Source organism: Phragmites australis, chromosome 3 (assembly GCF_958298935.1).
Source record: "Phragmites australis chromosome 3, lpPhrAust1.1, whole genome shotgun sequence".
NCBI classification, from domain to species: Eukaryota; Viridiplantae; Streptophyta; class Magnoliopsida; order Poales; family Poaceae; genus Phragmites; species Phragmites australis.
Genome location: NC_084923.1, coordinates 24,055,896 through 24,069,923, shown reverse-complemented (window position 1 = coordinate 24,069,923; position 14,028 = coordinate 24,055,896). Strand labels below are relative to the sequence as shown.

Genomic DNA, 14,028 nt, shown 5'->3' with positions numbered 1-14,028 from the left:
AAACTATTTCAAAATTAACAATAGAGAATATAACTGGACATCTGCATGAAACTAGTTTACGCTTAAAACTAAACAGCGAAGCCTTATTCTTGGGTCATCCTTTATGCGTCTATCAAACCCTTTGCAATAGTATATGACTTGCTAAATATCTTCCATACTTATTCTTGCTATGATTCAGATGAGGAGATGGATACTGACTTCGCGGGAGATGAAGGAGCGAATGAGGAGTAGATTTAGCGGTCGCGTTCCCACTCTAGTTGCATGTGGCTTTGAGTTGTTTTTCGTTGTGCTTTTGTTAGCCAATTGACTAGGTTTGTAATGTACACTATGGGTTAAGACATTTTGTACTTTTGTAATCTTAACCTTTTATATACGATGTATGACTGTGATATCCTAAATATTATATTATACGTATCAGCTACTTGATCTAGAGACCGATATAGAAGATATATGAAATCTCGAGAAGGAGGTCTTACAGTTAGCTCTAACCAAATAAATAGTAAGTGGAACAAACTTTTTTAGAAAAGATGGCCCCATTGGTGTCATTGTCAATGTGCAATCGCCTCATATTTAATGGAGTGCTAAAGATTTTAATCCAATTCCTCATATTTAGACAAACCCGCATCGAAATTAAAAACATGAAAATGTCGTATGGACAATCATATGAATGATCTACAGTTTAAGACAGTACAACATGTGCTCAGTGCCCAAAAAAATTAAAGGTCATGTATCACTTTGCAAGGGGCAGATGAAATGTTTGTGCAGAGAGGAGCCTTGTGAGGCTGCGACTGTCCTACAACCTACATAGTACAGAAGCTATGGGACACAACACATTGCTGCCCCCTGAATCTGATAATCTCAAGACAACTTTTTTGGTTGGATGGAGTCCACTTGGTTTCTTCAGTAACTGCTACAGTCCCTCAAGATAGATGCATGCCCACCAACCCTTTCTGGTTGCCTTTTAAGTTCCCCACTCTATGAAAAGATCAGCTATTCTCTTGCATGACAGAAAATATGGCACATGGTGGAGCTTGCTTAAACTTTCAGCTAATGACTGAATGATGAGTTCAAAAATTTCACCCGTTGTCGTAGTTTGCGAATCCCGACCCGTAAAATCGGATAACTACATATCGTGCGATTATTGTACGATCCATTTCCTAAACATATCCTGAAGCGCAACGGAAGAATATTCCTCTGAAAAATGGGCGTAATTAGTTCTCGATGCACAATCTTGAAGTGTGAAGACCCTCCTCCAGCTCTGACATGTGGTAGCAACTGACTGTTCCAGCTCATACCTGGCATTTCTCGCAGGATGACTGGCAGTTCTGTGTGCCCCTGACAGTAGCAAGATCTGAGGTCTCACTGAAAAGTCGCTGCAAGTCTGCAACTCGGTGCAGATGATCACAGCTCACACTTTCAGAGACGATTGGGGTTGAGAAATGATGGCAATTAGTTGCTTCAGCTGTACTTACTTTGAACTGGGATGAATAAATACCGAGTCACTGACATGCATGTGGCATGATTGTAAAAACTTGCTGAAAGTACTGTAAAACCAGAAGACCAAGGCAGCAAGATAAGTCGGCACAAATGATTCCAGAACTTATTTACCTCAACGGCAGAAATATCTGTAGGTAAGAACTTAGCTGGTCCCTGCGGCCCTGCCTGTAGCATGTAGGGCCCCGACCAACTTGCCTCTGTGTTTGCGAGAGATTCTGGTGGTAATGTGGCGCAAGATCTTCAAATCTTGCAAAAATTCAGAACAAATAATCACAAACACAACTCGTTCCATAAGTTTTTCTTTCTTTTTGTCGCTACTTTTCATGTTTCTTGTACCCTTGGATTTTATTTATAATATATACTAATCAGTAAGCCAAACACCATGAGTCATTGCATATTTCCCCTTTTCCTTTTGAGCACACAAATTGTGTGTTTCATATCTTTACGTTGTCGAAATTTTTATGTTTAGTTAATTGGGCTCCTGCAGAAGAGAAAGGAGGTGTAGTTGGTGAGAGGAGGATGAAGTAGGCTAAAATCAGTTCTCTTAGAAACATCAAGAGTAGTGAAAAAAAAATATTACAGGACTTCTTATGATACTGAAATGTTGATGATCTTGAAACTCGACAAATTTGGCAACTTCATAGGGTAGTTGATAGGGTAAATAAGAGGAAAGCTCAAGGACAAAGATGTGCCTTGTTGCCAATAACTATGTTTGCACGTGCAGAAATAGGACCTCTGTATGAAATTTTGCGGCACATGGAAAAGTTTGATGTGGACGTATCAGTGGAATTCAAATGATACTTTCTCAGTTAGTCTGACAGAAATTTCACTAAAGTTTTGAAGCAAACAGTGCAAACCCTCTAAATTTCATCCGAAAGCCCTCAATCCGAGCAAAATCCACCAGCGGATTCAGATTCTACACAAGACTACCACGGCAGTAGGCAAAGACATGACATGGCAGGAAATGAGGAAACATAAGTGAGACCGAAAGTTGCAGGCATACCAAAATGCCACGGCTACTTGGCGGCACCACAAGACGATACCTAGACGCCTCTGCTCTGCCTGCCATGAGGCCATGATTCATCCGACCACCCTCGCTAGTGCAGGGTGAGAGAGGACTCCACATCCAAAAACCCAAGCACCAACTTGCAGCCATGGTAGGCCCTGCCGAGCTGGCGGCCATTTTCGACATGTGCGCCCGGCACAAATGACAATCCAGTCGCCGTCGGCCCTGATTCCTTGGACGAGTATGCCGTCGATGATGCCATCGTCATATCACACCCACCACCTTACGAATATCTCAAGGGGCAATGCCACTGACACCAACCACCTCCCCTTCACTGTCCATCCGATGACAGCATGCTGTAATCCTACTTCATGTCCTGTGAATTAGCATTCAACGATGACATCCGCAGCTTGAAGATCAGCAGCTGCATAGTACTGTCACAAGATTGGAAGACAAATTTAGACCACTGCTAGAGATGACAAAGAACAATATGAGCATCAGTTTAAATCATACTCGGTACTTGCCATCAGCGCAAACATGTTGACAGGGCTGGGGATATTTACATCTCTATGCTAAAAATGGGGATGGATGTACAATGGTGGCTACTGCTACTGAACTACTGTATTCACCCACTGTTGTTGATTCTGTGCATGCCGGTTGGGTTGCTCAGGCTTCATATGACTCGTCTTCATATGATGAATGCTTGCACTGTAAACATGGTACAACAGCATCTTGCTTCATCTGAATTCATGAACCCACGACTGCAAGCACTGTGATGGATTGTTCAGTTGCTACGCTCGTATAATTGTAGATTGACCAAAGGCGAAAAAACTCAGGACCTGATCGACCCTAGGTTACAGAGTGATCTTGATCTGAAGAGACTACTGAAGAGAAACCTAGTAGGTGATTCTTGTGGTGGTGATTTTGGGTGATCAGGGTGCCCTTTTACTTGAAGAACTGTCTGACCTATTTCCTGGCGTATGGCTTCTAGCGTCTTCAGATCGACCGAGCTCCCAGCTGCATCACGGACATAGAAAGTGTTGACAGCTTTGTCACCCCTAGTTGTCACTTCAGCTCTTGTGACCGTCAAGCCATTCTCACGGAAGATGCGTGTTACATCTGACAACAGCCCCACTCGATCGCCGGTTGACAGCTCTAACTTCAGGCCCTGCAAGGGATTATACACGGTTGCTGATAAGTTTTCTACTAAAAAAGCCTGCTGAAATATTTTCAGTGAGCTATATCTGTAAACAGAAATAAGCACATAGATGTTCATCTAATAGTTAGTAGTTCATCCTGTGATCTGATACCTAACTTCAATTTATTATTGTACTGACATTAAAGCACAGAACAGTAGGAAGAAAATTGAAGCATGGATGTGTTAATTGTGAACAACACACTCGTACATTGGAGGAAACAGCATGTGCTTCATCAGTAAGAAAAGGAACCAAACATCGACAGTGACTCATCAATAAAGTGTGGCAGACAATACAAAATGCCAACTCTCTAGCCACAATTTACATCCTACAGAGATGCATCACAACATTCATGTCCCTATCTGCACAACTAAATGCAGAAGTAGAACTTCTGCCCTTAAGAAAGTAAAACTAAAAAAAATGAACAATAATCATATAGGTCCTGATATTGACCAATTACCTCGGATACTCTCCGTTCTATAGCTGCTTCAAGGCATTGGATGATTCGCTGCCTCTCGGCCTCAGAGTTGACAGGTGACCCATCAATGTGCCTAATGTAATACTCCTGTTCAACCATGGTACGATAACAAACAAAAGGTCACTTGTCTAACTCTAGTAGTAGGAATTAGATAGATACTGAAATGTTGCGATTAGTACCTGGTAAGCTTTGGAACCCTCAGTATCCACACTCCCATGGAAAACCACATATTGCATATCTGTCAGAGTGCAAACTGTGTCGAAGAGAAGCTTTGGTCGATCCTTGCACCGAATAGTCACCACAGAATAATCCTTCTGAAGCCAATTAACGACGGAGACCATTGGCTTGGGGTTGACATTCGCCCTATCCTTTTCGTACCTTTCATAATCTCGATCCTCAAGCATCATTTGGTGCAGCCTCCGCTCTGTGTGGGTTATACCCATTGCAACTGTTGTCCTGGCGTCTTGGCTCCTGTTACTCCCCTTGAACACATTGCAAAGCCACTCCTTGATTCTGCCGAGCCTTTCTGCATCTGAGATTGCCAACCCGGACTTCCTATCGGTGACCTGCATGACTGCTGCTGCTCGTTTGTTATGTGTCCACACCTCTGCATTCACCACATTACACTCAAGATTTGTGAGCACGGCGCTCACTTCGGAGAGAAGACCAGGTCTGTCAGTCCCAGTTAGCTCTATCAAGGTGTAGTTGGATGAAGGCTCCACTCCCACAGCTCTCTTCCGTGAAGGAAGAAAGCAAGAATCAGGACCGATAGACTGCACAAAAGACCGACAGATTCAGCAAACTGAACAGAACAGATAACCAAACAATGATGGCAACCATTACCTTGTGAATGTAATCTTTTATCCCTTCCAGCACAGATTCGTCCGTTATCTTCTGCCCACTTTGATTCGTCACATTGAACACTGAAAGCACAAAGTTAACAATTCAGAAATTCTTAAACCATTTTGATGCAAGGAAGTGCCAGAAACAGTTGCAAAATTCATGTCCGACCGTCCATGAACCATCCGCCATCCGAGGATATGTAGGCTTTCTTGACTATGAGTTTGAGGTCAGTGAGGACCTGCACTACCTCCAACAGTATCCCATACTTGTTAGCGCTGTCCACCTGTACCATTCAAACGAAAACCAGGTTATATTCAGCAACAAAAAAAAATATACGCCAAGAAGCCTTTGATTTTTTCTAGGGGCTCACATGAATAACTGTAGCATTTGCGCATGATGTGTTGTCGATTGTGACCCTGAACTCAGAAATTTTCAACAATTTGTTAGCAATAATCAGCAATCAACTTTGCAGAGTGATAAGATTGATAGACTTGAGGAATTTTTTTTATGCACAAAATTTGGTGAGAAATTCGTTTGCACCTTGGAGGGTTCATCTTTTGGATGAACTTCTGGTACTCATCGTCACTATCCCACGAAGAAGTCGCCTCTCCATCTGCTAATGCTGCTCCATGAAGAAACACCCTTTCAAAATTCCCAACCAAACCGCAATTGAAAACCGGAAATGCCAGAAAACTATGGCCGCATCCCACATGACGATTGTGCTATGGAAAAAAAACAGCTGAAAATAGAGTTTGTTCCCCAAAATGGATATCGATTTCAAGAATTGAATTTGGCATGTCAGTTGCCTCATGCGAACAATCAAACAACTTAGCTCACTGTCTTATTTAAGAAAAAAGGGAAGTAACCGAGCTTATCGATGTTTCCAAGAACCCGATGGAACGAAATTCTAGACGGCATCAAGAAACCGATGAATTCGAGGCAGCACTAATGAGCACCATTCGCCGAGCGAAACGGACTTAGAACAAGTTCGCCCAAAAGAAACAAAACAAGAACAGAAAGAAAAAAAGAAATCAGGACGCCATGCGCCAAGAAGGAAAGCAATCCCCGCACTGCCTCACCCAGCCGACCTGTGCGAAACCAAGGAACGAACGAGAGCACGGAGTAGGCGAGGAGAGATAAAGCAGTTCTTGGTTTCACAAACCCATGCTTGGTGATGATGAGGATTATGATTGCAGCCAATCTTGCAACGAATCAAGAACCCAAGGAGCAGCCCCTCCCCCTCCCTCTCCCCCTCCCCTGGTCTTCTCTCTCTACTGAGTTTCACAGGAATGGCAAGGCAGCACCAACCCCCTCGGAAAGGCCAGGATTTTGCCTTCCTCGAACGGTGAAACGGCACACGCACCCCAACCAGATGTACTCACTCACAGCGGGCGATGACGGTGAGGGGTAGCGTGGCTGCGGGGCCCGACCTGTCAGTCGTGTAGGAGCCGAGCCTCCATATTAGGGCACGTGACCCTCCAAGGAACTATGTGAGCATGGGACTGACAGTGAGTCAGTGACTGACTGACTGACTGAATCGTCAAAGTGTATTGCTCTCACTCACGCTATCATCATTTTTAGTTACAATCATCAAAAATCGGTATCCAATAGAAGCGGAAGTTTAGCACACACTTCATCCTCATCCTTTCACATGTCACATCTGGCGCCATATCAACTATCGCTCCGTCTCGTGTGCTCCCGCCACCACCCCGACTAGCCCGACACTAGGACGGTAGCCGCGGCGCTCTTGTTCGAAGGTAGGTCCATCTTCTCTTGCCGGTCTTTTTTTTCTTCCCTGTTCTCTCACCATCCTCCTAGATTCGGTCAGAGAGCAGAAACAGAATGGAGAAGGCCCCTGCCTCCCTGTCCCCTGCTCTTGCCCGAACCTTGCCGCCTGTTGCCCAGCATGTCGCCCCCGCCGGCCTTTCCCCATTGCCGCCCGGGCCCGGACGTCAGGTTCTCTTCTTCCCACAGTCGCAACCGAGCCGAGGTGATCCCCTCTTTCTCTCCTTGAGCGCGCCGCTACCCGCATGCCCTGCCGCCTCTCTCCTTTACCCCTATCCTAAATCGATTTGAATCGTGGTCTCGAGTTGGATAGGGATGAGCCCGGATTTTGATCAAATTGTAACCAACTGAGCTGTTGAGTAGATCAATTTGGAGCGTCGTCGTCTAAGCTCTGTCGCATCGTGAATCCGTCGGAGCATCATCATTTTTTGTGTTGCAGTCGTCCAGCTTGAAGCCGTACTGCCACCGAGCTTTCTGTCGCCGTCCTTGAGTTGAATCACTGCCGTCGCTGGAGAGTTTGGCTGACCAGAGATCCGTTGCTACTGCCATCCGCGGGGTGGGTATGTGCTATACTTGACATCGTGAGAATCTTGAAGGTTCAGAGCATTTGTTCGTGTCCATGGTTCTTCTGAATTTGCACTTTTTGATTAGCTAGTGTTAGAAATGATAATATACATATTATCTATTCTAGAAATTATCTACTTATTAAATTATTTTTTACTAATATATTATCTAAATCATGTCATATATTTGTATCTGTTATATAACCAGATTATCATTAGGCTCCCAATTGTATTACTCACATGTTCATCTACATCTTGTGACACAGTTACTGGTGAAATAGGACAGCAAGTGCATGTGAAATAGGACAATTGCGAAGCTGTTCTTGTTGGTGAAAGGGACTTTTGGCACGGTTTAAATTGCCCAATAAGGGATACTATGACAACCCTTTTTTGTGTGACTAATATTATGTCCCTTTTTTATGTAACTCTGTATGTGATGTATTTGTCATATGCTGAAATTCCTTTTTTGACAGATTTAAATGAAGCCAGAGATTATCTTTCGTGTTGCCGAATTCAGAATTAAGCTGAGTGAAGCATTTTATTCTGAAGGTTCTTACAGAGTAAGAGCTTTATTTTACTGTTGCATAGTTGGTTCTTATTGTTCTCCATTCTTCTACATAGTGCAACTGAACCATTTTCCTTGTGACAGGAAAGAGAAATAAATGGCAAACTAGTGCTCGCTGCTTGTAGCAATAGCTAAGAATCTAGCTGGTTGGGTGTATTTGGTAAAAAATATAATTATTTTCACTTTATATGGTTATGCTCAGTTAGTTTGGCGAAACGTCGTTGCAACTCCGAAATATGCTGATCGGTAAATCTTAGTAACTCAGATGATGAACTATCAAAAAAAATCACATAGTTTACAATGCTCGGAGCCACATCTGACATAAAAATATTTATGAGATGAGGTCAACGAATCCATAAGAATTTGCTCCATAATGTTGTGACGCCTCAATATGATATTGGAGATGAGATAAAAATATATGGAAGAGGACACAGAGAGAGCTCAAAGAGGAGAAACAACTCAAGAATGGTAAATAGACTTGTATATATATATAGACTAAAAAAATAGCTGTTGGAAAAATAGCAACTAAAAAATAATTATTGAAAAAATATCCGTTAGAAATATAGTTGTTACCGTTACGAATATATTGTTAGTTATTGAATACTATTAAAAAAATAGGAGAGAGAATATAGATGATAAAATATGAATGTGCTGTTAGAGTGGTAAAATAATATAAAGAAAAAAATTTATAGATGATAATCTACGTAAGGATATAAATGGTGAGATATAGATGTGTCGTTGAAGTTGCTCTCAGCCTCGCCCAGTTTTGGAGATGCCACTGGCAGGGGTGAAAACGGCTCAGAAATTGCCGGGTATTCATGTTTCCATGTACGTATTGAGCTATATTTTCCTCGAGTTCCAGACGCATGAATAAACTTTAGGTGCGAATGTAACTGGACTGTTCGAGATATGGGAACAAGTCCAGTATTTCGAATGCTCATGAATAAACTCACAGACAGCGAGCACATAAAGGAAAAAATTAACTCCGCCCACACAGGTTATTTATATAATACGTCAAAATATTTGGATTGTTTTTTCAGTTACTTCGCAATGCCACTACTACCGTGTGTCTGGTCTTGGATTGATGATAAACAAGTTAAAATATGTATTAATTTATTTATGATAATTGATTTATACGATTTTGAATTTGGTTTGTTGATTTATGGTGTTGCAAATGTATGTATATGTATTGCTATTATGATCATGATTAATCGAAGTTGCAAAGAAAGCTGAGTTAGCATGTTTGTCTCTGAGTGTAAAAAAATATACACGTTGGATGGTCCGACACTTAGAAATTGAACACGCCGAATGGTCCGGCATTCGGACCAAGTACACGTCAAAGCATTTCAAGACAGATGCAAAACTTGAAGTATATATTGGATGATCTGACCATAGATATTACTGCATGCTAGACTATTTCTTGCAGAGGTGATTTCAGACAGAGGGCTCTGCTGAGTTCCACATATCAAATGGTTCGGTGCTTAGGAGCACTGTGTGTTGGATCATTCGGCGTTCACGATTTTTTTAGATGTGCTTTGAACTGAGATTTTCGATTTGGACTAATTGTAGGTAGAGTTATATGTTGTTGGAGATGCATGTTTACTTGTCTCATGATGTGTAGGTGGTGGATGCAATATAGCGGCTAACAACCTATGATCAGGGCTAAGTGAGGAGCTTGCTACCAAACGATTGAGGGAGCCTAGCGGAGTCAAGGATGATCCTAACTGTACATGTGGACATCAAGCGAAGTATAAGAAGATGAGAGAAGACGACGTGTTAATAAAGTCAAGCGAAGAGGATACCGGTACAAGTGACAAGGTAGGCCGAGGGATGGAGAGTGGGAGAGACTTGCTAGTAGTTAAAATCGTAAGACAAAATATACGTGTCGATACCGGGATGGTTGCTTGGGGCCAGAGCAAGCGACAATGAGTCACGCTTTGAGAAGCGTGCAAGACGGTTTCGCGGTTTGGTCTCAAAACCGTGGGTAGATAGAGTGCACGTGACATCATCGCAAAGCTAGTATGGAGATGAAGCTAAATTGTGAAGGAGACCATTGGTAGATAGGTGTATTTTTGGAACAATAAAGCATAAGGGTTAAGCTACCTTCTTAGGGTTATAACCATAGGGGTAAGGCTATAGGGAAGGTTTGAGGTGTCCATTTAAGGCTTGAGATATAGGTTTTAGAGGAGAGAAAAGTAAAGCTTAATCTTTGTAAGAGGTGAGAGATTTTTGTAAGGAAATTATCTTATAATTTGCCAAAAGACTTGTCCTCTTGATGAAATGAAGAGATTGTTTTCTTCGATGCTTGTGTTCATCTCTATTTTTGGCTCCTTATTTTGTTGCAAGTTTTTTTATGCGATTTTCATTTGGTTTTTGGGCTAACTTTTCAGCACCTTGAGAAGTCAATCCTTGTTGCTAGAGACATAAAATTGACATATATATATATATACATATATATATATAAGTGGTTCTTAAATTCCCTTGCCTCTAGATCCCTAACTTGGAGAGTTTCTTCATCCAATGCACTTCCTGTTTGATTCGAATGTCTTCTCCCTCAAAGTTGCAATTTTTTATGGTGATGACTCGTGGGATAAGTTTCAATGGAACCTAGGGTTCATATGCACCCACGAGATCTATGTGTCTTTCTGTATATTTGTTTATTAACTTGATTCTCTTCGGTTTTGCTTCTGCTATTGATTTTTGAGGTGTGTTGGGTGATAAAAGGAGAAGACCATCTGTTTCGAAAGAAAATGGTAAGACGTCTATTCACCCCCTCTAGTTGTCATTCTCGGTCCAACAGTTGGTATCAGAGCCAGTTTAATCACATGTTGATCTTAACTGGCTTCGTGATCCGTAGACGATAATAGAAAGAAGTGGGAAGATTTAGCTGTTTGATGATCATGATTTATGGTACTAGAAGGTGTGCATGGATGCTTATCTTCTAAGCTAAGAAAGTGCAATATAGGAAATAGTTAATACGAACTATGAGATCCCTGCTGCTTGAATGACTCAGGTCCAAATTGAACAGTATGAGCCCAACAACAAGGCTAGAAATATTTGTTCACAAGCCTGAGTCATAATGAGTTTGACTATCCTTAGTGTCCTTAGTGACTTAGCATCTCCATATCGTCTGTGAGATTTGGACTATCCTTAGTGTCTTTCATGAGGGTAGCAACCAAATCAAGACTAGGCATCAGAGCACATACAACAAAAAATATCAAATATTTGTGCACGGGGCCGGTGAATCCTTGGATGCTATGGTTGTTAGATTTGATGGAATTATTAGTAACCTTAGATCTACTAGTATTTGGACCTATTCTAATCATGAGAGAACGATCAAACTTCTCTATGATCTTAACCGCAGCATATGCGAAGTTAAGATCTCGAGCATTGACGAGTCATCCAGTTATGATACATTGATTTATAATGAACTCTTTAGGAAACTCAAATCCATTGGGATAGCCAATATGGCTCGGATAGGTCTTAAAAACCCACTATCTCAGAACATGGCATTAGTTTCAAAACCTAGTGGTAGCAATCAGGTTGGAGCTAGCTTTCTTGTGCTAATACTTCATCGAGTGGATTTTCTTTGTGCTCCTTAGTCTCTATCATAGAGGAGCAGGTGAATTTTCTTTGTCTTCCTTAGTCTCTATCACAGAGGAGTAGGTGGGTGTGCTTGATGATGAGGATCTTGCACTGATTGTGAAGAAGTTCACCTGCTTCTACAACAACCACTGAGATCGGAGAAGGGGTGGTTCTCAGGGCCTGCTTTGAGTGTGGTGACACTACCCATTTCAAGGCGGATTGTCCCATGCTTAATGCTCAAAAGAAGGAAAACTTCAACCACAACCACGATAAGCACAAGAAGTCCAATAAACCCTTCTTCAAGAACTGCAAGAAGATGGCCAAGAAAGAGGCCAAGGCGGCTTCAAAGGCGTTTGTGATGGCGCTCAGTGATGTTGACACTTTCTCAAGTGAGCAGGAGAGCTCGGAAGAGGAGCAGCAGCCTATGGAGAATAAGAAGAAGGCCAAGGACTTCACCAGCCTTTACTTCATGGCGGATGACAACGACAGCGATCTCGAGCTTTATTCTTCTAAGGTATCACCCTCCTATCATCAGCTTTATATTCAGATTGATACCTTGATGATGAGTTTGTTAGTCAGGAGAGATTGCTTAAGAAGTGGTTTGTAAGGTTAAGGAACTCAATTCTAGGCTAGAGTGTTCATCTTCTGAGCTTGAGTTGCTTAAGTCTAGGGCAAATGATGATGAGTGTGATAGTTATCTTGTGGTCATGAGTGAGCTTATCGAGCTTTAGACTTTGCATGCTCAAGTCGCCAATCGGCTTGATACTACAGAGAAGAAACTCCTTGAGGAGGAGTCTAGACCTACTCTTTTAGGCGCTTGCAAGAATTACCTTTGCTCTTAAAGGATGTTGATGTGAAAGCTAAGCGCATAAAGGAGCTAGAGTCTAGACTAGAGAGTGCTGAGAGCTCTAAGGATGTGTAGCTAAACTATTTCACCTACATTGTCCTGAATGACAAGCTCAACTGGGTTAGAAGGCAAGTTGAGAAGTTCATGGCTGAGAATGAGTATATTCTTTCTCTTGTGGAGAAGTGCTCAGAAGGCAAGAGCAAAATAGATTTGATCTTAGCCAAGACTAAGATGTGTGCCAATAAGGCGGGTTTAGCCTTGGGATTGGGTTTTGAGAGGGCTGACAATAGGGTTGGGAAGACTATTTTCACCTCACCTACTACCCTAGAAGCCGAGAAGTTCAAAATCAATACCACACCACACCCGATCAAGAAACTCACTCCACAACTCACAAAAAGAAAGCTACACCACAACCCAAGAGAGCTCCATAGCCTAAGATGAGAGCTCCTATGAAAGAGTTTACAGTGATCGGCAATCATGTTCCTGAGAGAAGCTAGCATTGAACCTACTGCCATAGAGAAGGTCACCTTATTGGGTTTTGCTTTCACCGTAGGAGGGATAATCGACGTGAGTGGGAGTGGAGTACTCAGGACATGTAACATCTCTCTTTTGGTGTACATAAGCCTTTTCCTCATTCTTACTCACGAGTCTCTAGTGCTCCTCACCTTTCTCTTAGAGTTAGTATCCGGTGTGGATCTTATCATGATTCATATAGTTTTGGTTCACGCGTAAGAGGCTATGAGTTGCAGCGTTTTGACGGACCACGTGTTCCTTAACGTGGCGCTCTCCCTCAGTACACTAGTATTAATTTGCATGCATATGCTTCTACTGTTTCAAGATGGATGACACAGTACTAGATTACCAAGAGGTTTTTATCTAATACTAGTACTGAGCCATCTACCTATTATTCTTCTCATATGTAGGTAGCAGTTGGAGGCCTGGAGAATAAGTGGCTCATCAACTCCAGTTGTTCGCGCCATATAACCAGAAATGCATCATGGTTCTCCAACCTCACCCCGATGAAGAGACATCAATACATTACTTTCGAGGATGATCGGAAAAGAAGGGTGAAAGGCAAATGTACGGTAAAGGTGAATGAGAGTTTCACTCTTAAGGATGTAGCTTTGGTGAAACATCTGAGATACAATTTACTTTATGTATCTCAGTTGTTGGATGAGGACTTTGAAGTGCATTTCGAGCATGATATTTCATGAGTTCTTGATTCTTCAGGCACTTTGATTTGTCAGATTTCTTGAGTTGAGAGAGTTTTTGTAGCCTGTTTTTCTGATTCTCATGGTTCTTCTTGGTGTTTAATTGCTCAACCTTTTTCTGAGCTTTGGATATGGCATAGGAGGTTATGAGTGCCCTAAGCTTGATATTTCATAAGAACCTTATTTGCACTCCTTATCGGCATGGCAAGATGGTTGCTGCTCCTCACCTACCAGTTAATCTGGTGATGACTGAACGATCAGGAGAACTTCTCCATATGGACACTGTTAGTCTATCCTGAGTTCGTTCGGTGGGTGGAAAGTGGTATGTACTTGTCATTATCGATGACAAGTCTCGTTACTCTTGGGTCTACTTTCTTGTGAGCAAAGGATGAAGTGTTCTCACACTTTTGGAGCGTAGTTTTGAGATTATTCAAAGAACTTATTGGTGCATT

The 14,028-nt window shown here is 42.1% G+C and overlaps 1 protein-coding gene across 5 annotated transcripts; it reads right to left on the bottom strand.

Annotated features, from left to right (window-relative positions):
• Positions 1 to 684: 684 nt before the first annotated feature.
• LOC133912691 (ACT domain-containing protein ACR4-like) lies at positions 685 to 6,356 on the bottom strand. Of its 5 annotated transcripts, none has more exons than XR_009908849.1 (11): positions 6,183 to 6,356; positions 5,561 to 5,642; positions 5,391 to 5,436; positions 5,189 to 5,303; positions 5,021 to 5,100; positions 4,357 to 4,950; positions 4,160 to 4,264; positions 3,017 to 3,671; positions 2,501 to 2,937; positions 1,296 to 1,743; positions 686 to 1,194 (listed from the first exon to the last, which is right to left on the bottom strand). XR_009908849.1 is itself a non-coding variant. In XM_062355550.1 (8 exons), the coding sequence occupies exons 1-8, from the start codon at positions 6,184 to 6,186 to the stop codon at positions 3,336 to 3,338; spliced, it is 1,362 nt and encodes a 453-aa protein (XP_062211534.1). In that variant the 5' UTR covers positions 6,187 to 6,356; the 3' UTR covers positions 2,954 to 3,335. The 5 variants fall into 5 exon arrangements, 1 of the variants encoding a protein (XP_062211534.1); XR_009908848.1 differs by having other exon boundaries at positions 686 to 1,478; positions 1,609 to 1,743; XR_009908847.1 differs by having other exon boundaries at positions 685 to 1,743.
• Between the last annotated feature and the right edge of the window lie 7,672 nt (positions 6,357 to 14,028).